This window comes from Ranitomeya imitator, chromosome 10, assembly GCF_032444005.1.
Source record: "Ranitomeya imitator isolate aRanImi1 chromosome 10, aRanImi1.pri, whole genome shotgun sequence".
NCBI classification, from domain to species: Eukaryota; Metazoa; Chordata; class Amphibia; order Anura; family Dendrobatidae; genus Ranitomeya; species Ranitomeya imitator.
In genome coordinates this window covers 102,433,862-102,460,119 of record NC_091291.1, presented here as the reverse complement: position 1 = coordinate 102,460,119, position 26,258 = coordinate 102,433,862, and the positions used below count along the sequence as shown (strand labels likewise).

Sequence of the window (26,258 nt, the reverse complement as noted above, 5' to 3'; positions counted from 1 at the left end):
GTGGTTCACTCACCCCTCTGTGTATAGAGAGCTGCGGCTGTAACCGCGTCCCAGCATTGACTGACAGCCATCTCTAATGCTGATCCTGCTGTCAGTCGGTGCCGAGGGCGCGGTTATAGCCACAGCTTTCTATAGACAGAACGGTGAATGAAGCGGTGCTGGCGCCACCTCCATGACTGAAACCCGAATGCTGCCAGGAGGATTACAGTTCATTTCCTCCTGGCGGAGGGGCTTTCAGTGGCTTCACTGTGCAGTTTCAGAACATTATGAAACCTATATCTGCAGGTTAATAGTGTTTTTTTTAGGTGACAAGTTTTCTGTAATGGTGGATTCCCCTTATTAATGGATCTATAAGGTTTTTCTACGTTCTTTTAAAGTTTCCATCCATAACCACTCAGTGACCCTAATTCTTCATATGTGTTGGACAAACCCTTCAGGTGACAGCAGATCAAATAAAAATATTGTAGACATAATTAAAAACACACTAGTGCCCGCTATTGGACACAATACTGGAAATAAAATTACATTTACCTGCAAAATGAATTAACCTTTCTATACAATATCTTGTATTACGTGTTCCCAAATCACGACTCTGTAATGCAAAAAGTTTCCACAGATTTTTTTTTAATAGAAATAAAATATGCAGTGAAGACCATATAATATTGCTCCATCTTCTACATCACACAGCTGCAAGCGGAAAAAAATACATCTCTCTATTGCCGAAATACTGAAGTTATTGGAGGTATTTGGTCTGAACACTTCTATACATTAGTTATGAAAATATTTTGACCTCTGACCATGGACACGATAAAGCTTAGAAAGCGCTTACAAAACAGCAGCAGAGGAGTCAATGACTTATTCACACTTTTAAGCAATTTATTCCAGAAAATATATTCCGAGGTGGAGCACATTCTCCAGTTCTGGCCTCTATAACTATTAATAAGGGGTTTTGCAGGCGATTGTACAGAAAATGTAACTGCTGCATAATGAAAAATTTGGTAAGTTTCTAATAAACTTTGGGAGGAATTTATCATTCCCTGAACTCCAGTTTTTTTTTTCTAACAATTGATTTGTACAAACATTTCGCAAATTTTGGTCCTTTTCTGCCAACCATTTCTTAACCCTGCTGTCTTCGGTCTGGGGAGACCGATTTTGAACTTTGGTATTTTTTGCGGTGTTCAAGATGCGGTTCTGAAACTTGTGGTTGATTAACTTAAATGAGGATGGGTCGGTCGGCCATGGGTTTCAGAGCCGCATCTTTAATATTTTAAAGAATATTGAAGTTCAAGGTCGGTCGTTTTTGACCGAAGACAACAGCAGGGTTAAAAGCGAATGAGGATTGGTAAAACGGGAAACAGCCAATCACAGCGCAAAGAATTCACTATAAGGAACTCCAGGAAACTAGCGTAAGTTGTAGCTGAAATCGAGGTGGCACAACCCACCCCTTAACCCAATAGGTTTGGGTATGGAAAGCTCATCTTGAGAAATCCTCCAATTGTGGTTTTATTTCTCAACATTTCAAAATTTCTTCTTGCCGTCAGTGAATGAGAACATTAGTCTCAAAAGACCCAATACATCTTGAGGCTGAGGGTTTGCTACAATTGTACAAAGTCTACACAAGCCTCTTTGTGAACTACTCCTAGATGAACTACTACCACCAACAGTCAGCCAGGAAAGCCAATCACAAGACAATAAGGCAGAAAGCGGTAGTGAGACAATCACAACTCAAAAAAGTTCTAAGGTTTTCCAAATACAACACTTTGGGTCAACAAATTTAGAATCAGACGCTATGGAAAGGGGCATCCGATTTTATGTGATTATCATCATGGCGGGAGCACGGAGTCCACTCGGCACAGGAAGGGCCACCAACTTTGGCCAGCGTTTTGGGAATTGGGAGGCGTCTTGGTAAAATTTTGATGTTGCTCATGTCACTCACGCAGATCGTAGCACCATGACATGGATGAGAGTCACAAAATAAAACTATACGGTTAGTTCCTAGAGGTGACCAGGCAAATTTGGGTGAGTGTCAAGGATAGGTCTCAAGAACTGTAACCAGAGGTCAAAACGTTCTCAAGAAAAGGTCTGTAGGCACTCAAAAGGCCCACCATGTGAAGGCTATGGGAGTCTAAGGGTGTGCAGTGGGATAACTCAACTCTTGTGAGCACCAATGCAAAATCTTTATCGGGACCCCCAGTTATGAAAGCTCCTTAATAGTATTGGTCTCCTTGGGCCCTCCAAGTCTCCAGGTTCAGGTGCGATTCTGCCCTGAGGTTTCAGAGGTATAGCATTTACTCATGAGTAGTCAAGTTATTTCAGAAGAAAAGATCTATGAGGTGCATAAAAAAAAGCTGGTGGAATATATAAGGCAAAACCAAAGGTCCTTTTAAATTTCTCGAAGCGGTCCCCTTAAATTTATGTGGTCTCCATGGTTTACAGACATGTTTTTTACTCTTTACTCCTCCTTTTCCATGACTCTTAATCCAATATCCCTTCATAGCTAAATATGAATTTCTTATGGAAAGGGAAGTCCTGCTCGGGTTTTTGCCACCTAGTTGCAAACATTTGGAACCAACTAGGGCCGTGCCTCCCATCTTTGAACCCCCCATAGCAGCTGTATAGTTTGTCATTCTTCAAAAGCACATACAGCCCAAAGTGTTTTTTTGTAATGGGAAAACCCAAAAGGCCAATGTAAAGTAAGACTGTGCAATAATCTGGACTCGTAATAAATCTATTCTACTGTGCATTGCAATCTACGGAGGATCCTAAGCTGCACTACTGCTCATTACATGGACGCCGCATTCCCACCACATACGTGTTATCCGAGTGCACAAACAACGGCAGAGCATAAATAAGTTATCAATACATCTTACATCACAGAACACAATACTCAGTGATCATATCGGCAAGTGCTATCAGTCGAGGCTTTATTCTCTTGATCACTGCAGCAAATCCCTGAGAGATCCGGTTATTGTTGGGTCAGGGACTGTGCGTTCATCTGTCTCTTGGCTTTGGTTTGCAGGTAGCGGCCTTTCCCTTCCTCAAATCGTTTCCTTTCTTCTTCAGTCTCAATCTACATTAGAAAAATAGGAAAAACAAATATAAGAGTAGTAAGCGTAAAGTATAAAAACAAATGAGTGATAAGCAACATGCAAAAGAGAAACTTGTAGACATATGTACACAGTGACTGCACCAGCAGAATAGTGAGTGCAGCTCTGGAGTATAATACAGGATGTAACTCAGGATCAGTAATGTAATGTATGTACACAGTGACTGCACCAGCAGAATAGTGAGTGCAGCTCTGGAGTATAATACAGGATGTAACTCAGGATCAGTAATGTAATGTATGTACACAGTGACTGCACCAGCAGAATAGTGAGTGCAGCTCTGGAGTATAATACAGGATGTGACTCAGGATCAGTACAGGATCAGTAATGTATGTACACAGTGACTGCACCAGCAGAATAGTGAGTGCAGCTCTGGAGTATAATACAGGATGTAATTCAGGATCAGTAATGTAATGTATGTACACAGTGACTGCACCAGCAGAATAGTGAGTGCAGCTCTGGGGTATAATACAGGATATAACTCAGGATCAGTACAGGATCAGTAATGTAATGTATGTGCACAGTGACTGCACCAGCAGAATAGTGAGTGCAGCTCTGGAGCATAATACAGGATATAACTCAGGATCAGTACTGTAATGTATGTACACAGTGACTGCACCAGCAGAATAGTGAGTGCAGCTCTGGAGAATAATACAGGATGTAATTCAGGATCAGTAATGTAATGTATGTACACAGTGACTGCACCAGCAGAATAGTGAGTGCAGCTCTGGGGTATAATACAGGATATAACTCAGGATCAGTACAGGATCAGTAATGTAATGTATGTGCACAGTGACTGCACCAGCAGAATAGTGAGTGCAGCTCTGGAGCATAATACAGGATATAACTCAGGATCAGTACTGTAATGTATGTACACAGTGACTGCACCAGCAGAATAGTGAGTGCAGCTCTGGAGAATAATACAGGATGTAACTCAGGATCAGTACAGGATCAGTTATGTAGTGTATGAATATACTGACTCCACCAGCAGAATAGTGAGTGCAGCTCTGGGGTATAATACAGGATGTAACTCAGGATCAGTACAGGATCAGTAATGTAATGTACGTACACAGTGACTGCACCAGCAGAATAGTGAGTGCAGCTGTGGAGTATAATACAGGGTGTAACTCAGGATCAGTACAGGATCAGTAATGTAATGTATGTACACAGTGACTGCACCAGCAGAATAGTGAGTGCAGCTCTGGAGTATAATACAGAATGTAACTCGGGATCTGTATAGGATTTTTAATGTAATGTAATCTACGGTAAGTGTTTTGTCCTGAGAGAGAATCAGGAGGTAATAATTAAAAACAGCATTTACATGTCTATGGTCTCCTCCCGCACCTTATACCTTTGGCAGTATGGATGCCGCTGTGTGGATCTGCAGCAGCCAAGATTTTCCATGCTGATACAGGGGTTGTGACTTTCACAACCTTTACTTGTGAGCATTTTCTCTGCCTTGGTTTCTCATTTAACCCAGTTAAGACCGTATTGCGCTCATTATGTTTCCAGTTTTTATTACAATCATGTATGTGCAAAGAGACTCCTCCAGCAGATTACGGAGCGCAGCTCTGGAGTACAATATACACACATTTTTCTGTATCTAGTGTTGCAGTTTAGTTCCAGATAAACTTATGGATAGAGCACTGTTCTTCTTGGGCAAATGGAGAAATCAACCCTTTAGAAGAATCCCAGACAACCCCGTTTTTTTTGGAACAACTATTGTATTTACAATTTTTCTATATTCCAAAAACTTCTTTTGCTTTAATTTTTGTGCAAGTAATGTGGATAGGTGGACATCCTTGGCTGTGAATATTCAGCATGATAATGAAATCTGCACTACTGCTTACCCAGCCCGACTAACTATTTATGAAAGTAGAATAATAGTTTTTATATATATATATATATATATATATATATATATATATATATATATATATATATACATACATACAATTGGACTGTTGACGGAGGTAGAATAGTTTTGCACAGTTTTTATTCATGATAAACAAGAGACGCATTTCGGCAGATCCTCAGACCAGATTACAGGAACCAATAACTGGGATTTATATACATGATGAGAACAGTAAAAGGGAGTTACGTTATGGGGTTGGCACATCACATAGAAGAAAAAAAAAAACAATTATAAAAAGTCCTTGGTTGGATTTGATTGATTCCAAAATTGTTATCTTCCAATAGTAGAATCCAGTCAAAGGTGCTTTGCAGGTGGTAGCAGCACATCCTCATAAACGGAGCATACTGCTCGTCTGATGGTCTCGCCATCATTATTAAATCATAAGGATCTCTGCACTACGGAGAGTCGTTTCTTATTTCATTAGGTATCCATTCAGGAATCTGGGGCAGCTGGCTTAAACCTATCTGGATTCTGTCATGGTGACCCGATTGGTTGTCACTAAGCTTTTTTCGGGTCAGAGACAGTTGAATAGGACAGAGAGAACTTAAGAACTGGTTTCCTAAACTGGAATTATTACAAGAAGTAAAGGATATAATGCTAAATACCATATAAGACCACTGGTACTGCGGGAGAGCGGGGTCAGGAATGAAGAATAGGACGATCATAAAGTACATTTTGTACTTCTCAAAAATCGAAAAATGGAAAATTGTGGGACGATCAAGGAATGCAAAAAAGAAAAGACTATAATAAACTCAAATATGAGCTTTATGTAATAATCACACCATTAAGGCTGTGTTTTATCTGTACTCTGTCTCCGAGGAGAGCTGCTCGCGCTCATACCTTAAGGCAAAAATACTACATCTGTCTGAAGAGTCGTTCCAAAAAATGTTCCTGGCAGAGAATGACTGATTTCAGGTCTGGAAAACAATGGGAAAAAAACTGCTCAAATTTATTACCAGTTGCAGCTTGGAGTGGAAAAAAAAAGTGATTTTTTTTTTAAATGACCCTTCTGTTCAGATTTAGTCATGTGGGGTCTATGAGATTAGTGGGTTGCTGACCGTAAAAATTTGTTCCGATCCAGAGTCATACAAAATCATCTATATATATAATTGTCTAAGGGGTACTTCCGTCTTTCTGTCCTCAACTTCCGTAACGGAAATCCCGTGTCGCTGATTGGTCTCGCCAGCTGCCTGTCATGGCTGCCGCGACCAATCAGCGACGGGCAGTCCAATTTGTCCCTCCCTACTCCCCAGTAGTCAGTGCCCGGCGCCCGCATACTCACGGTCACCGCTAACAAGTGGCGCGAATTGGCCCCTCTCTACTCCCCCCCCCCGTCAGTGCCCCCTGTGTGCTTCACTGCTGACACATGACCCGCACATGGTTCACCAGTTATAATGGGGAGGAAGCAGCGAGCGATCACAATACGGGACATGGAAATACAACGGGGAGATCACAGCGGCCGCCATCATCTGACCTGTGCCTGGGGCTCCGCACACTACCGGGAGCAGCCACGATGTCCTCCGCCAACAACGGCCTCCGTGCCGGACTACAGGAAGGGCGGACTATCACCCCGCACATGAACAGCTCTTCGGAGCCAGCCCATGTGCCGGCACTGTGGAGTCCTGCAGGGCGCCCCGTGTGAGCCACTCTCCCAGCCGGGCCCTCGGCCTCACCGTCATCTACATCCTCTCCGGCCGTGTGCTGCTCCTGCACTGCCGGAGATGGCGCCTCCGCCGCTCTCACCACCGGCCGTACATCTGTTCCTCTCATGGACAGACGGGCCGGTCTCCAGAAAGCTGCCATACTACGTGGGCTGTGTTACATACTGTTATGAATAGGTAATTCAGAACCACAATGGACCTTGAAGTTCAGAGCACACAAAGTGACCTGACAATAACCAAAAGACATAGGACGAGCTCTGAGACGTGGTAACTCTGCTGACCGCAATCCCTAATCCTATCCAACCACACTAGAGGCAGCCGTGGATTGCGCCTAACGCTCCCTATGCAACTTGGCACAGCCTGAGAAACTAGCTAGGCCTAAGAAGGAAAAATAAGCCTACCTTGCCTCAGAGAAATACCCCAAAGGAAAAGGCAGCCCCCCACATATAATGACTGTGAGTTGAGATGAAAATACAAACGCAGAGATGAAATAGATTTAGCAAAGAGAGGCCCAACTTACTGAACAGACCGAGGATAGAAAAGATTGCTTTGCGGTCAACACAAAACCCTACAAACAACCACGCAAAGGGGGCAAAAAGACCCTCCGCACCGACTAACGGTACGGAGGTGCTCCCTCTGCGTCCCAGAGCTTCCAGCAAGCAAGAAAAACCAATTAAGCAAGCTGGATAGAAAAAATAGCAAACAAAAATAACACAAGCAAAACTTAGCTTATGCAGGAAGACAGGCCACAGGAACGATCCAGGAGGAAGCAAGACCAATACTAGAACATTGACTGGAGGCCAGGAGCAAAGCACTAGGTGGAGTTAAATAGAGCAGCACCTAACGACTTCACCACATCACCTGAGGAAGGAAACTCAGAAGCCGCAGTACCACTTGTGACCACAGGAGGGAGCTCTGCCACAGAATTCACAACAACATACGTCTCTGTGCTATATACTACGTGGGCTCTGCTATATACTACGTGGGCTGTGCTATATACTACGTGGGCTCTGCTATATACTATGTGGGCTCTGCTATATACTACGTGGGCTCTGCTATATACTACGTGGGCTCTGCTATATACTACGTGGGCTCTGCTATATACTACTATACATATTCTAGAATACCCGATGCGTTAGAATCGGGCCACCATCTAGTAAATCATAAGTGCAATGAGGGATGTGATCTTTAATTTGGAAAAAATATTCTTATTTTTGCAACTCAATCATTCACTTGTAGAAATATCAAGGCCAAATACGACGATTTCATGTCCTGAGCAAATTAGAGTGGCATCCCCAGTGCATTCTGGGATACACAAATGAGTCGTCATCAGGAGGCAGAGACTGCAGTCACTGCTGCAGCCTCTGCCCCACCCTGAAACGAAGCGCCATCAGTACTGTCCGTTTCAGGGGCTGGGTTTGTCTCTGCTCTATTGAGCATGTGTCGGTTGTCAATTGCAACGGATGCTCGGTAGGATCTTGTCAGTGTACAATATGCACAGTGACAGTGCGCTCCCTCGCCTGGTCTGATAAGAAGTGACGAGCCGACAAGAGAGCGCACTGTCAGTGCACATTGTAAAGAGAAAATCAGTGAGCACAGATCCATGCTGACCCACGCAAATAACGTCAGTTCATTGGTGGAAACAAAACTTATGAGGACTCCTAATGTAAACTCTGTAACAGGGTCCCCAATGAGGACAACAGTTAAGCCCTTGGTGGGACATTCATTTGCCTGTTGACGGCAATGACAATAGTATATTCCATGGTGGGCACTATTAGCTAGAATTCTATTTTTCCTTCAGATAATATCCTCGCCACTCATTGTTCTCCAGAAGACACAGATTTGGGTCTAATCAAGTTTTTGACTGTAGAGAGAAATGAACTTTTATCACCTCTGCCGCGCTGAATTCCTTACACCGTGAAGCTCTGCCTCCTCAGCCAGCTTAAAACATTCACATTCTTCATTAAACATCTGAAAACACCTAGAGGTGCGAGCGGCTATTTTTATCATTCATCATACAGAGCTCACGATCTGCTCACAGCTCCTCCGTTCTTTTAATCTATTTTATCTCCATACATTCACCCAACAATGGTTATCTCGCCCCAAAATAGTCAATGTATGTGACCCATATCCATTGGTGCAATCTGACTCTGATACTGGATATGCTTTTCTAATTTTTTTTTAAAATGTATTTTTGGATGGAGAAAATGGAGGTGGGATGATTTATTTGTATTTTATTTATTTTTCTATCCCTTAGGTCTAACCCTATGAAGCTGGCACCTGACCTGTGTAAATCGAGATCGTCGCTTGAGCCTGTTCATTACAATTTCCATATGATGTAATGGTTCCTGATAAAGGGTTAAAAAGGATTGGGGTTTTGTGTTTCCGATCATATAAATCATGCATTTAAGAAGAGAAGGAAAGGGAAACAGTACAAACCACCAAGGACTTCGAAACAGATCTGTCACTGGATTTCACAATCCAAACTGCATCGCATTTTAAATAAAAGTATTAAGTTTGATGAGACTGGTGTACTTACTTTGAAAATAAATTCCAAAATATATTTAAAATACTAATTAGAAGATATGCAAATTGTCTTTTCTGAGAGAGGACTTTAACTCCAGTGTCACCTATAGGAAGTATCAATCGTAAAAGTCAATATCAACCCTTTAAAGGGAACCTGTCACCCCATTTTTTCAGTAGGAGATAAAAATACCGTTAAATAGGGCCTGAGCTGTGCTTTACAATAGGGTATTTTTGTCCCCTGATTCCCTACCTATGCTGCCGAAATACCTTACAAAAGTGGCCTTTTTCGCCTGTCAATCAGGCTGGTCAGGTCAGATGGGCGTGGTCATTCTCCCCCACATCTTGCTTATGTTCCCGTTCCCATCTTCCTGAGGCCGCGCGTGCGCAGATGGACATCGCGGCGGCCATTTTCCTGAAGTCGAACTCGGCTTCAGGAAAATGGCCGCCGCGATGTCCATCTGCGCACGCGCGGCATCCCGCGGCCATTTTCCTGAAGCCCCGGGAAGCAGGAGACTCCATCTGCGCACGCGCGGCCTCAGGAAGATGGCCGCGCCCACCGAGAAACCGCTGAATAGCGGCGAGCGCGCTCTTTTTCTACAGCTGCGCAGTGCATTCGGCACTTGCGCATGCGAGAAGCACTACGCCACCAATGGGAACATAAGCAAGATGTGGGGGAGAAACAGCGCTGTGACCACGCCCATCTGACCTGACCAGCCTGATTGACAGGCGAAAAAGGACACTTTTGTAAGGTATTTCGGCAGCATAGGTGGGGAATCAGGGGACAAAAAATACCCTATTGTAAAGCACAGCTCAGGCCCTATTTAACGGTATTTTTATCTCCTACTGAAAAAACGGGGTGACAGGTTCCCTTTAACGAGCCTCGTCACATGACTTAAAATAAAAGCCCAAAACTTGATACTTCCTATAGGTGGCACTAGAGATCAAGTCCTCATCCTCTCTAAAGAAACAATTTGCATATTTCCCTGAGGAGCATTGCGGCTTAAAAGTCTCCTCACCTCGACATGTCAGGCTTGACATGTGATTTTATGCAAGGAGAAACAGTACCAGTGGGATTTTAAGATAAGCATTTTAAGAATCCATAGAAGAAGAGAGCTCACGAGTCCAAGTGTATCCAGTTACTGCCCACCCTGCATGACTGACAGCCGCAGCTTGTACTGAGCAGTGTGAGGTCAGCAGGAGAGTGGAGGGACAGTGAGGAGCAGTCATTCAGGCTAGGTAGGTGGAGACTGAGTTTAATCTTTCAAATCAGCCATTTTGACATAGATTATCAGAGTAAGGGAAGGGTTGGAGGATCATTAGTGTGATCCAAACTATTATATCCCTCCATTCTTATACTACAACTCATACAGAGGTTTATATATTCATTAACTGCACTAGGATCCTACCTGTGACGCAGCGCAGCTCCATGTAAGTGGATGTTATACAGCAGCTCCGCTATGCTAATGACGACCGTGATCGAGCAGAAAGCCGTACATAGGTGGAACCTGGGACTATCACTTTCAGACCACGACATGTTTCAAAACACTGGAACCGGATGGATTAGCGTGATGGCAAAGCAAAGTCAAGCGAAAGACTATTGCATTGTCCCTGTATCTTTATGCTGCTGTCAAACAAGACGGCAGCACAAAGCACTAACCTTGGCGCGCGGCTGAGTGGGATGACAATGGAGAGTGAACTTGGAAGATCTTGTGATGAAGTGCGGAACAAGAACAGCAGATGTGTTTGGGAGTTAACTGGTGAAATCAATAGGATGGAAAAAGGTCAAGAAGAGTAGATTTATCGGAGAAGCAAAAACCAATATGACCTGAACTCCTTGAGGTGCGAGAATGGGGTTTTCCAACCATAGACTTTTTTTGGGGACAACAATTTGTTAAGGTGCCAATACAGATTAGATTATTGTCTAATTATTTTGGTTGGACCATCTGATGTTTATGGGGGTATCCCACCTCTAATCCGATGGCCAAATATCTTGGGAAATATCGGCATCTTGGATTATATCACGTGATCCTGCCGCCAGAGGTGTATGACCACGGCTTATGCCTCTTTCTATATCGAGAACACATACGTGCTGGGCCATGTGCAGTGTCCACACGTGTGGAAATCAGAGAGAATCCACCTTTGTAAAACTACTAATCACACTTCTTTAAGCCCCCAATTATCAGCGGTGCATGATATAGCATTCTCCACTAGGGCCTATAAAGGGGGCCACCACTTTGACCTCCATATGCCATTTACTGAGGCTTATGGAAAGAGGTTATCCTAATGGTCTAAGAATTGTGGCCCAAACTGTAGGATCCTCGTGGATCTTGTGAATGGAAACGATCATTTGGACGGATGAACTGCATATGTATGAAAATAAAGCAGTCCTAAAGAATCAGTCCAGTGATCATCCAAGCTGGTCTCCTCTTTGACTAATATTAGGGGTGTTCAAAGATTTGCATAATTTGGGAAAATTTAATACCTGTCTTCACAGGACAACTTTTAGACTTCCCTTTTACAATCCAGGGTCACAGTCTGACAAATTGCACCTAGCCAAGAATAGTATAGTACTGTATAATGGGCTTTTGATGTCTAGCTATCCAGTGGATGTCAGTAGGGTACGAACCACAGACCACCTCAATCCTGGTTCTCCGGAGAGTGAATTTAGTGTTTTATGTACATTGTAAAAAAATACTAGGAAATACTATTCTTCTAAGGTTGAAATAGCGGCCTTCCCTGCTGGGCCAATGAAGATTTGGCCCAGAGTAATACCCCAGACCCCATTGTAATATGATAAATGAAAGCTCTGCTGCACAGACCAGCTAAAGACGCACTAAGGGTTTATATAGAGAATATAACCCTCGTACAAGTTAGTTGGCTGAACCTGACAATTTTGGAGGGACTGGTGGACTACCGATGTGTATGGGGGTCTCCAGACATTTCCTTAACAAATGTTGGGGAAGAGATGGATCGGTTACTGAAATACTAATGCCTGGTCCTATTGTTTTCAGAAAAGAAAAGCCGCTGCCATAGGAGTCTGGCGGCGTCTTTTTCTTCTCCGCCCATTAACAATACAGGAGGACTTGACTGAGCGGAGCGCTTATGTGCATGGGGGAGTTGGGGAACATTCAGGTAACAGCTATTTCAAGAGCGTTCCCAGCTACCCTGTTCACCAAGTCCAGTACAGGATAAGTTGACCCTTCACAAGCCTATAATCTAGACGGCATGCTTTCTCATATTGGACCTCTTGCTATAAATTACAGCAAATTAGTGATAGCTAAATATTGGAGCCTAATTATGTGTTCAAACCCAGTCATGGACCGAAAAGTTCTTGATCGCTATAACCTTCCCTTGTCCGCCTCCTAGACTAATGCACCTTCCAAAAAAGATATTCCGCTCTCCCCATTATGCAATTTACATATCGTGTTAACAGCTGACGTCGCATTCTGCTGCGGTGTAAATTGGTCTGACCGGTCTGCTCCTATCTCTCTGCCTGGAAATATCAGCTCGTACAAATTGCTCATTTACATTCATGCCCCTGATAAATCCCTTGAAAATCCGCTTGGTGCGAGAGGGGACTCATTTTATAATCTATCAAATCTTGACAGAGTAACAAGGTTTCCATTACAAAACAGAAGTAGCAATTTGTGAGTTTGTGCAATTAACACATGGAAGGATTTGCTGGTGACGGCTTCACGTGGTGCAGTTAAGAGTCTCCACATCCCCTCCCTGAATAACTATCACCCCAAATACACCGTGTGCAGAATTATTCGGCAAGTTGTATTTTGATCACATGATACTTTTTATACATGTCGTCCTACTCCAAGCTGTTCAGGCTTGAGAGCCAACTACCAATTAAGTAAATCAGGTGATGTGCATCTCTGTAATGAGGAGGGGTGTTGTCCAATGACATCAACACCCTATATAAGGTGTACTTAATTATTAGGCAACTTCCTTTCCTTTGGTAAAATGGGTCAGAAGAGAGATTAGACGGGCTCTGAATAGTCCAAAATTGTGAGATGTCTTGCAGAGGGATGCAGCAGTCTTGAAATTGCCAAACTTTTGAAGCGTGATCACAATCAAGCGTTTCATGGCAAATAGCCAACAGGGTCGCAAGAAGCGCGTTGGGCAAAAAAGGAACAAAATAACTGCCCATGAATTGAGGAAAATCAAGCGTGAAGCTGCCAAGATGCCATTTGCCACCAGTTTTGCCATATTTCAGAGCTGCAACGTTACTGGAGTAACAAAAAGCACAAGGTGTGCGATACTCAGGGACATGGCCAAGGTAAGGAAGGCTGAAAAACGACCAGCTTTGAACAAGAAACAAAAGATGAAACGTCAAGACTGGGCCAGGAAATATCTTAAGACTGACTTTTCAAAGATTTTATGGACTGATGAAATGAGAGTGACTCTTGATGGGCCAGATGGATGGGCCAGAGGCTGGATCAGTAAAGGGCAGAGAGCTCCACTCCGACTCAGACACCAGCAAGGTGGAGGTGGGGTACTGGTATGGGCTGGTATCATCAAAGATGAACTTGTGGGACCTTTTCGGGTTGAGGATGGAGTGAAGCTCAACTCCCAGACCTACTGCCAGTTTCTGGAAGACAACTTCTTCAAGCAGTGGTACAGGAAGAAGTCGGTATCGCTCAAGAAAAACATGATTTTCATGCAGGACAATGCTCCATCACATGCCTCCAACTACTCCACAGCGTGGCTGGCCAGTAAAGGTCTCAAAGAAGAACAAATAATGACATGGCCCCCTTGTTCACCTGATCTGAACCCCATAGAGAACCTGTGGTCCCTCATAAAATGTGAGATCTACAGGGAGGGAAAACAGTCCACCTCTCGGAACAGTGTCTGGAGCCTGTGGTGGCTGCTGCACCCAATGTTGATCGCAAACAGATCATGTGTCATCATAAAGAAAGGGGGCTATATTGGTCACTAATTTTGGGGGGTTTGTTTTTGCATGTCAGAAATGTTTATTTCAAAATTTTCTGCAGTTTTATTGGTTTACCCGGTGAAAATAAACAAGTGAGATGGGAATATATTTGTTTTTTATTAAGTTGCCTAATAATTCTGCACAGTAATAGTTACCTGCACAAACAGATATCCTCCTAAGATAGCCAAATCTAAAAAAATAAAATAAAACAAAACACTCCAACTTCCAAAAATATTAAGCTTTGATATTTATGAGTCTTTTGGGTTGATTGAGAACATCGTTGTTGAGCAATAATAAAAAATAATCCTCTAAAATACAACTTGCCTAATAATTCTGCACACAGTGTAATATATCCCCTTAAAGACACGGCCAATTTCCATTTTTGCGCTTTCATTTTGTCCTTCCCTTTAACCCCCCGACATAACTTTTTTTTAATATTTTTCTGTCCACATAGACCTATGAGGGCTTGAGTTGTACTTCTGAATGACACCATTCAAAAACCACATGGAACTGTGTACCGGAAAATGGGAAAAAAACTCCAAGTTGGAAGAAATTGTGAATAAAATGCAATTCGGACATTGTTTTTTGGGAATTGTTTTTACGGTGTACATTTTGTGGTACAAATAACCTTATAATATGATTCAGCCCATAAGTACGATTACAGTGATACCAAACATGTCCAGAGGTTTTATTATTTTAGTGGTAAAAAAAAAAAATCAGAAGTTTGCAATAAACTTTTTGGGCTTTGTCACTATTTTCCCGAGACATGTAACGTTTTAATTTTTCGGTTGATGGAGCTGTGTGATGGCTTATTTTTTGCAGGGCAAGACGAAGTTATTGAAATCATTTTTAGATTGACCGACTCTTTGATAGACCAAAAGAATTAAATTTTGCCGGTCCTGATTTTTTTTTTCTTTAGTGTACAGTCATGGCCAAAAGTTTTGAGAATGACACAAAAATTATATTTTCACATGATCTGCTGCCCTCTGGTTTTTATTAGTGTTTGTCTGATGTTTATATCACATACAGAAATATAATTGCAATCATATTATGAGTACCAATAGGTTATATTGACAGTTAGAATGAGTTAATGCAGCAAGTCAATATTTGCAGTGTTGACCCTTCTTCTTCAAGACCTCTGCAATTCTCCCTGGCATGCTCTCAATAAACTTCTGGACCAAATCCTGACTGATTGCAGTCCATTCTTGCATAATCAATGCTTGCATTTTGCCTGAATTTGTTGGTTTTTGCTTGTCCACCCGTCTCTTGATGATTGACCACAAGTTCTCAATGGGATTAAGATCTGGGGAGTTTCCAGGCCATGGACCCAAAATCTCTATGTTTTGTTCCATGAGCCATTTAGTTATCACATTTGCTTTATGGCAAGGTGCTCCATCATGCTGGAAAAGGCATTGTTGGGCGCAAAAAACTGCTCTTGGACGGTTGGGAGAAGTTGCTCTTGGAGGACATTCTGGTACCATTCTTTATTCATGGCTGTGTTTTTAGGCAAGACTGTGAGTGAGCCGATTCCCTTGGCTGAGAAGCAACCCCACACATGAATGGTTTCAGGATGCTTTACAGTTGGCATGAGACAAGACTGGTGGTAGCGCTCACCTCTTCTTCTCCGAATAAGCTGTTTTCCAGATGTCCCAAACAATCGAAAAGGGGATTCATCAGAGAAAATGATTTTGCCCCAGTCCTCAGCAGTCCACTCCCTGTACCTTTTGCAGAATATCAGTCGGTCCCTGATGTTTTTTCTGGAGAGAAGTGGCTTCTTTGCTGCCCTCCTTGAAACCAGGCCTTGCTCAAAGAGTCTCCGCCTCACAGTGCGTGCAGAAGCACTCACACCAGCCTGCTGCCATTCCTGAGCAAGCTCGGCACTGCTGGTAGTCCGATCCCGCAGCTGAAACAGTTTTAAGATACAGTCCTGGCGCTTGCTGGTCTTTCTTGGGCACCCTGGAGCCTTTTTGACAACAATGGAAGCTCTCTCCTTGAAGTTCTTGATGATGCGATAGATTGTTGACTGAGGTGCAATCTTTGTAGCTGTGATACTCTTCCCTGTTAGGCCATTTTTGTGCAGTGCAATGATGGCTGCACGTGTTTCTTTAGAGATAACCATGGTTACCTGAAGAGAAACAATGATACCAAGCACCAGCCTCCTTTTAAAGTGTCCAGTGATGTCATTCTTACTTAATCATGACTGATTGATCGCCAGCCCTGTCCTCATCAATACCCACACCTGTGTTAACGGATCAATCACTAAAACGATGTTAGCTGCTCCTTTTAAGGCAGGACTGCAATGATGTTGAAATGTGTTTTGGGGGTTAAAGTTCATTTTCTGGGCAAATATTGACTTTGCAAGTCCAGTAATTGCTGTTAAGCTGATCACTCTGACATTCAGGAGTATATGCAAATTGCCATTAGAAAAAATGAAGCAGTAGACTTTGGAAAAATTAATATTTGTCTCATTCTCAAAAGTTTTGGCCATGACTGTACATTGTTTACCAACTGGGGCAATTATTTTAAGATTTTGATTATTAAGATTTTTTTGAACGCGGCGATAACACACATGTATATGTATCGTAATGCAGCGGCGTTCACAAAGTGAGGTAAAGAGGCAGTGACCCAGGTTAGTCCAACGTAAAAGGCTTTATTTTGGCAACTTACAACAAAAAGGCAAATGTTATCCTCCAGATCACAGCCGGATTACCCATTACAGTCCGTAACAACATTCCGTTTACGTGGGTGAATGCACCACCGTATCACTCGGGTGTGCGGCTGTGGCTTTGCTTCTCTGGCCTGTGTTCAGACTGACAGACCTGTCCTAGACAGAGCTTCCTACTCTGCGGCCTGCAAACAAAAACTGACTGACAGACTTAAACTGAAAGTTTAAATGTGAATCAGGGACATGGGCCACTCCCAAGACCCAGAGTGGAGGGAGAGATCTACACACACACATATTTATATATATATATATATATATATATATATATATATATATATATATATATATATATATATATATATATATAATATATAAAGCTGAATGTGTGTATGTGTGTGTGTATGTGTGTGTGTATGTGTGTATGTCCGGGATTGGCATCTGCACCGTCGCAGCTACAGACACAAAATTTTGCACAGTCACACGTCTGGACCCCGAGAGCGTCATAGGTTATATTGTGAGGTGAAATTTTAACCCCGTGCTTTCCAATTCACCAAACAATTTTGCCCCTATCTACATAATGGGGAAAAAAGTGAAAGGAAAAGTGTTGGAGGAGTCGCAGCTACAGCTACAAAATTTTGCACAGTCACATGTCTGGACCCCGAGAGCGTCATAGGCTATGTTGTGAGGTGAAATTTTAACCCCGTGCTTTCCAATTCACCAAACAATTTTGCCCCTATCTACATAATGGGGGAAAAAGTGAAAGGAAAAGTGTTGGAGGCGTCGCAGCTACAGCTACAAAATTTTGCACAGTCACACGTCTGGACCCCGAGAGCGTCATAGGCTATGTTGTGAGGTGAAATTTTAACCCCGTGCTTTCCAATTCACCAAACAATTTTGCCCCTATCTACATAATGGGGAAAAAAGTGAAAGGAAAAGTGTTGGAGGCGTCGCAGCTACAGCCACAAAATTTTGCACAGTCACACGTCTGGACCCCGAGAGCGTCATAGGCTATGTTGTGAGGTGAAATTTTAACCCCGCGCTTTCCAATTCACCAAACAATTTTGCTCCTATCTACACAATGCGAAAAAATGAAAGGAAAAGTGTAGGAGGCAAATTGACAGCTGCCAGATGTGAACAAGGTGGACTTAAAGAATCAGAGCGATGGCGCCAAAGAGTATATACCGTACAGTTGCTAAGGTGGGGCCCCGACATGGGATACTCACCACACACGGGGATATGAACACACACAAAATGCGCCACACACTACCACATGCTTGAACACATATTACCCTCAGCACACATTTCACCACAAATACACCAACCTCGCCACATAAAAGTCTAAACACAAAAGTCGCCACTCAAAACTCGCCACGCGCAGAACTCGCCACATGCAAAAACTAGGCTCTTGCAAAACTCGCCACAAGTGCAAAACTCACCTCATGGAAAACTCGCCACACGCAAAACTTGCACACGCGGAAAAATTGCCACATGAACAAAAGTTGCAACACATGCAAAAGTTGCCTCACACAAAACTTTCACATACTCAAAAGGCACCACACATAAAACTCGCCACGCGCAAAACTCGCCATGCGCAAAACTTGCTGCACACAACTTGCTACACTAACCTGTCACATGCAACTCGACACACAAAAAGTTGCTACACGCATGTTGCCACACAAAACTCATCTCACAAAAGTCGCTACATGCATGTCGCCACACACAACTCAACACACACAACTTGACAAACGAAACTCGCCCTAAAACACACACAAGTCTGGTATTATCCTTCAAAAATAAAAATCTGATTAATAAGCAGACAAACTACAACAAATGTACCATATAGGAAATACGGCAGCTGTCAGTCACATGACCTGTCTATTATGTGTATGTGTGAGCTAATATATACTGCCAGGGGGAGGGCTTCCTGTTGGTTGGGGATTTATCAGGCTGCCAATTTAGCTTACAAATACTGAGGTAAAAATACTCAGCAAATAACGTGTGAACGAAGTCTAATACAGGAGGAGATGACACACAGGTATATACTATATACAGGGGAGATGACACACAGATATATACTATATACAGGAGAGATGACACACAGGTATATACTATATAGAGGAGGAGATGACATACAGGTACATATATATACAGGAGGAGATGACATACAGGTATATACTATTTACAGGAGGAGATGACACACAGGTATATACTATATACAGGAGCAGATGACCTACAGGTATATACTATATACAGGAGGAGATGACATACAGGTATATGCTATATATAGAAGGAGATGACATTCAGGTATATACTATATATAGGGGAGATGAGACACAGCAGGTATATACTATATACAGGGGAGATGACATACAGGTATATACTATATACAGGAGATGACATTCAGATGTATACTATATATAAGGGAGATGACAAACATGTATATACTGAGGTGATGAGGTGAAAATGAGAGGTGTGAGTGCAAAATGAGAGGAGTGAGGAAAAATAGTGGAGTGATCAGAAAATGACAGATGTCAGGTTGAAATGACAAGTGTTAGGGGGGAATGAGAGGAGTGAGGGAGAAAATGAGAGGTGTGAGGGGGAAAATGAAAGATGTGATTGGGAAAATGAGAGGCGTGATGGGAAAATAAGACAAGTGAGGTGCTATAACTAACCACAGATATTTACTATGCCCAGGCAACGCCGGGCTCTTCAGCTAGTATATATATATATATATATATATATATATATATATACACATATATATATATATATATATATATATATACATATATATATATATATATATATACATATATATATATATATATATATATATATATATATATATATATGTATATATATATATATATATATATATATGTATATATATATATATATATATATATATATATATATATATATATATATATATATATATGTGTGTGTGTATATATATATATATATATATACACACACACACACACACACATATATATATATATATATACACATATACACACACACACACACACGTATGAATATATTTATTTTTTAATGAGGGAAAGGGGGTGATTTGAACTTATTTTTTTTATTTTTCAGATTTTTTTTTTCACTTTTCTTAACATTCCCCTCCATCCAATCGCTTGTGCTATGTACAGCGATGATACAACTTTGCTGCACATGGCAAAAATCATGGTCGTCTTTGAAGCCCGGGCTACAGCCATGATTTCAGAGGATCTCCATAATGACAAACACAGGGCTCTTCAGCAGACCCCCTACATAACAATCTATTGGCGACATGCGATTATGTCACGGGTGTGCCGATGGGCGCTTGGAATGATGCAAACCTATGCCGGTGAGTGTTAAATGCCACTGTCAGTGTTTGACTGCAGCATTTAACAGGCTAACAGTCACGGGCGGGCTCCTCTCCATGCACGGTTGTTATAGGCAGGTCCTGGCTTTAACACACAGCTATGATCTGCCGGTAGGGCGGGCTCACCCTATGAGCCTGCTCCATACACCGACTTCCGACTTGCGCTGTGCCTGTACTGCACTTGTTGTGAATGGGATATACATCCATTATCACATCAGATTGTCCACACAAGACGCTGAGCCGTGTTCTGCAGATAATCCTTTTCATTGTCAATAAGTGTCGCAGAGGTTGGTATCCTACAGATTAATCATGGATGATCTATCCTATGGTGATAAAATCTATACCCTTTACAGACTTTAGAGAAACTGAACTTTGTCTCTAGTGCCCTCCTAGCTTGTGCGGACACACAAAAATACTGTAAAAATTGAAAACATTTTTCTTTATACAACCAATAATTCTATAGCGTTGTGGAGATGATAAGTGACAGTTCCCCTTTAATAAAATTCCAGTGTCCGGCTACCGCCACAAGGTAGTTCCCATACGTACCCTTCTATACAGCGCCCATCAACCCATTGACAATATCACTGGCTCATAGAAAACATCATCATTATCTTCTAGTATATTTAGTTTAATAATACAAATTACAAAAAAAAAATTATTATTATTTACTATTATTATAAATAATCATAATGAATAATAATGAATATTTGTGGTGGTGTTATTATTTATCAGTATTTATTGTTAATATTTATTTACTGTTGATAATAGTACCAATAATAACAACAATAGTAGTAATAATATTATTATTATTATTAATAATAGTATTAATAATAATAATAATAATCATAATATAATGATAATCACACTTTTTGCTTAGTTATAATTTTTTTTTTTTTACCTAAAAGGAAAAACTAAGCCCTGACAAACTGAATCCATGGTATGTAGCAGACATAGGACAAGAGTGCCAGTCTAGCTGTAGCCTACCAAATGCCAGCACCGTAGCTCGGAGGCACCCTAAAGTAATTTCTAGGTCACAAATCATTGCTGGAATAATCTGGCCTAATCTTTCCCTCGTCCTCTTCTTCATCGCCTCAGGACACAAACATCTTTCATGCAGAAACCAGAGAAACAGCAACGGCACGCAGCTCCCGAAAACCGGACAATGGGGGGGGGGGGGGGGCCGCAAGACACCAGGGGAATCAACCTCTAGTAAATGAGAGGAAAAGGCGTTCTTAAAGGGGTTGCTCCATCAGCTCACCCCCTTTCACGTCTCTCATTAGGGCATTTGGGCATAGATAGAAGGGAGTCTCCAGGCTCACCAGCTCCTGACCATGTTACTAACCTCAAGTGTTAACATAAAGGCGCATGTTAGGCTACGTTCACACTAGCGTTGCGCCGCCCTGCGTCGGCGACGCAACGCACGGAAAAACGCGCGCAAACGCGCGCAAAAACGCGCGCGTTTTGCGACGCGTGCGTCGTTTTTTGACGAAATCGGACGCAAGAAAAATGCAACTTGTAGCGTTTTCTTGCGTCCGACGCTAGCGTCTAAAACGACGCACGTGTCGGAAAACGCGTGCAAAAAGACGCACGCGTCCCCTATGTTAAACATAGGGGCGCATCGCCGCTGCGTCGCCGCTGCGTCGCCGACGCAACAGCGACGCGACGCTAATGTGAACGTAGCCTTACCGTGACATCCAACACCGAAAAGCGTTGACCTGGACCGGTGTGATGTCGTTTGTCATTTTACATAATTATCTATCCCTCTGAAAAAGCGTTCATAATGTACATTCTGGGACTTTTGCCCAATGCATCCAGCCAAAAATTGCTCTTACTACTTACTAAGCTGATCAAAAAAGTCTTCCCCTGCTGAAGACTGGCAGAAGTTCAATTTCCCTGCAGAAATACTACAGTGGACGGTGGGTCTTAGAAAGTGCCCCTTCATGGGGTGTCTGAACTAAAGGACAGGACAGTGAGATACTAATCAGAGGAGGGAGCGTTGTCAGACCATAACTCACATGAGCTGTAGTCCGGGCAGTGATAATGTCCTGGTGATAAAACCTTCATTGTATGGAAACAGCACACAGCCTAAAAAGTGACACAGCCTTGATATCTGTGTCTCAGCCCCTATTTTACGCTCTACTCAGATTATACAGAAAAAAAACTTACTAGCAGATATTCCCTTTAACACAGGACCTCTTCTATGTAGATTATAAGCTTGGCAAGCTTTGTCCTCTTTGGCATTGTACTTGCCTATCATGTGTAATTAAGGGTGATAATGATAATATCAACGCGGAATTTCTTTACAGGGTTTACAAAAAGAAGCTCTTAAAGGGAATCAGTCAGCAGGTTTTTGTTATGTAATCTGAGAGCAGAATGATGTTGGGGTAGAGACCCCTATTCCAGCAATGTGTTATTTACTAAGCTGTGTTTTGCTGTTTCAAAAAAAAAAAAAAAAAAACCTGTTTTATTAGCAGGAGATTATCACTACAGGACTAGAGGTCTTGTGCCTCTTGGTCCAACCACTCTCCCACCGCTGATTAGAAGCTGACAATTTATAATGTACAAAGAAAGCAGCCAATCAGAGGTGTGGGCGGGGTTATATAGGGTTCAGCAGTCAGAGTTCTGCTATATCTGTAGCAGTGAAAACTGATTGTATCATAACTGCTGCACCCACTAAACTAAGTGATACATAGCTGGAATCAGGGTCTCTGTCCCTTCATCATGCTGCTGTAAGATTACACAGTAAAAACCTGCTGATAGATTCTTTTTAATGCTCCTGTGCATGATAGAATGGCTCGTTCTTGGCGCCCAAAGTAAATGGAAATTGTCTGAAGTAAAGTTTAAAGCTGGAAAACAAAAAAATCTGTCTAAAAAAAATAAAATAAAAATCAATATCTCCTTGATCTTGAATGCACCCTTAAAGGTTTCTTATTTATAGCAATTGTTCCATATCCCTTACAGATGATGTTTAATATTTATGAATATCTTTATTTCGGAGACACTATACAATAATGTCATGCACTTGCCTCATTTTTCACAGACGTCTCAGATTCACGTTCGGACACTATAATTAGAGACGAGAGCCAGAAAATGACTGATGTTCCATTAGAATCATTTACAAAAATAGCACAGGCTAATGAGAGCTTTTTTTTTTTTTTATGTGCGGAGCCTATCAGGTACTTGATGAAAGGGATTCTAGGAAATGGGAAAAAGAAGGGGTAAAAAAGCTTTCCCACTGATGAGAATTTTAAGGTTTATCTTGTTATTAATCACTTGAAAAGTAAATAAAACATCTTCAAAGAGCTGAAACTGAGCTCCAATCAAGACAGATGAATGTTAAGAATGTATACATAGAACGTGTGACGAGAATGGATGACAGTCATTCACATAAAATATGTCCGCAGCTTAAATCCCACCAGACTCTTCCCAATGGATTCATGGAAGATTAATTATGATGAGCAAAAGGGTAAGAGTCAACTCTTGCTTTTTTTTCCTGCAAGCTGGAATGTAGAAAAAAATAAAAGCTAAAGGAGGCATTTAAGAAGACGTAGGCACAAGACCATAAGTAAAATGTCTGGTTTCGTAAAAAAACTATTTTGCTCACATTTCCAATGAAGAAAGAGGATAGGGCCAATCTCATCTTGTCATAACCCACCATGGGACCAATAACTTTCCAAGTAAGGGTTCATGCAACCTCACTGTCCTCACAACATCAGGAAACATCATCAGGAACGGAAAACCAGAAGCATGTTGGCGTTCATGCCTTCCTATCACATAGTAGACATGGGTGGTCCAGATACCTCCACCATTCTTTGGTCACGTTTCATGCGCGGAAAGTGAACGATGACATCTTTACGTCCGAGGAAGGAGGAAAGGGTGTATCATCATGGATTTCAAAGCGACAGGTGCCCTCGCTCTACCTACAATAGTTATAGCACCGCTTTCCTCCATACAGGGTTTGCAGATGTCCACACCACCTGGACCCAATGACATCCAATTCTATTTGATGATGAAGAAGCTCTCTGAATCTTCACAACTACCAAGAAGAGGAGTCAAAGTCACGTCATTCAGTGGTGAACCATCATGGGCCATCATAAAGCTGAAGACATCTGTACTCTACCAGTGTCAGTCATGTCAGCAGTCACCCAAGGCAACAGAACAAGAATAACGGGGCTTGCTGGTGTCCAGAGTATGGTCATGTATGGTCCAGAGGCCTCCACGTTATTTGTTGAGGGAGCTATACTGTAGCTTCAAACTTCCTATTAAGAAGGGTAATAAAGCTAACCTAATTTTGTGGCCTGACATTATGGGCCCCTATAAAACGCACTACTTTTCATTAACATCCATCTAATAAGTTAATCAAAGCGTCCTCAATAAAAAGAATTTTATGAGTATCGGGAATCCTTGGTATCATTACGAGCGTGTTAAGTCGCCTTTCTTCTTCAGCCCTTTTATTTCCTGGATGGAGCTCGTACAATGGTAATGATTTAATTAGTTTTAGCACTTTCTTAGGTGATGAAGCATGTCTCTTATTATAGACTCTTAAAGTCTTTACATCTAACATATATTCTTAGGAGGTGTGCAGATACTTGTGAACTGCGTGTAGCAGAAGTCAGATTCTCAATGGCTCTTATCAGCTTAATTAGACATTTCTTAAATAGGTTAATGTTTGAATTTTACTAAATTTGTTCTAGATAAAATGAAAGGATAATTCAACTCAATTTTTTTTTATTATTGTAGTTATATTCTTGTACATAGGAGCAGTATTATAGTAGTTATATTCCTGTACATAGGAGCAGTATTATAGTAGTTATATTCTTGTACATAGGAGCAGTAATATAGTAGTTATATTCTTGTACATAGGAGCAGTATTATAGTAGTTATATTCTTGTATATATGAGCAGTATTATAGTAGTTATATTCTTGTATATATGAGCAGTATTATAGTAGTTATATTCTTGTACATAGGAGCAGTATTATAGTAGTTATATTCTTGTACATAGGAGCAGTAATATAGTAGTTATATTCTTGTACATAGGAGCAGTATTATAGTAGTTATATTCTTGTATATATGAGCAGTATTATAGTAGTTATATTCTTGTACATAGGGAGCAGTATTATAGTAGTTATATTCCTGTACATAGGAGCAGTATTATAGTAGTTATATTCTTGTACATAGGGGCAGTATTATAGTAGTTATATTCTTGTACATAGGGAGCAGTATCATAGTAGTTATATTCTTGTACATAGGAGCAGTATTATAGTAGTTATATTCCTGTACATAGGAGCAGTATTATAGTAGTTATATTCTTGTACATAGGAGCAGTATTATAGTAGTTATATTCTTGTACATAGGGAGCAGTATTATAGTAGTTATATTCTTGCACATAGGGGCAGTAATATAGTAGTTATATTCTTGTACATAAGAGCAGTATTATAGTAGTTATATTCTTGTACATAGGGGCAGTATTATAGTAGTTATATTCTTGTACATAGGGGCAGTATTGTAGTAGTTATATTCTTGCACATAGGAGCAGTATTATAGTAGTTATATTCTTGCACATAGGGGCAGTATTATAGTAGTCATATTCTTGTACATAAGAGGCAGTATTATAGTAGTTATATTCTTGTACATAGGAGGCAGTATTATAGTAGTTATATCCTTGTACATAGGAGCAGTATTATAGTAGTTATATTCTTGTACATAGGGCCAGTGTTACAGTAGTTATATTCTTGTACATAGGGGCAGTATTATAGTAGTTATATTCTTGTACATAGGAGGCAGTATTATAGTAGTTATATTCTTGTACATAGGAGGCAGTATTATAGTAGTTATATTCCTGTACATAGGAGGCAGTATTATAGTAGTTATATTCCTGTACATAGGAGGCAGTATTATAGTACTTATATTCCTGTACATAGGAGGCAGTATTATAGTAGTTATATTCCTGTACATAGGAGGCAGTATTATAGTAGTTATATTCCTGTACATAGGAGGCAGTATTATAGTAGTTATATTCCTGTACATAGGAGGCAGTATTATAGTAGTTATATTCTTGTACATAGGAGGCAGTA

General features: G+C 41.4%; 1 protein-coding gene across 8 annotated transcripts in view; it reads right to left on the bottom strand.

The window, feature by feature from the left end:
• Nucleotides 1-607: 607 nt before the first annotated feature.
• ACOT7 (acyl-CoA thioesterase 7) overlaps nucleotides 608-26,258 on the bottom strand; it is a 234,203-nt gene continuing 208,552 nt past the window's right edge. For all 8 annotated transcript variants that reach the window (XM_069742406.1, XM_069742408.1, XM_069742413.1 and 5 more), the window contains one exon: nucleotides 608-3,070. In XM_069742406.1, the coding sequence (XP_069598507.1) occupies nucleotides 2,966-3,070 (105 nt within the window). In that variant the 3' untranslated portion in view covers nucleotides 608-2,965. The remainder of the gene's footprint in view (nucleotides 3,071-26,258) is intronic.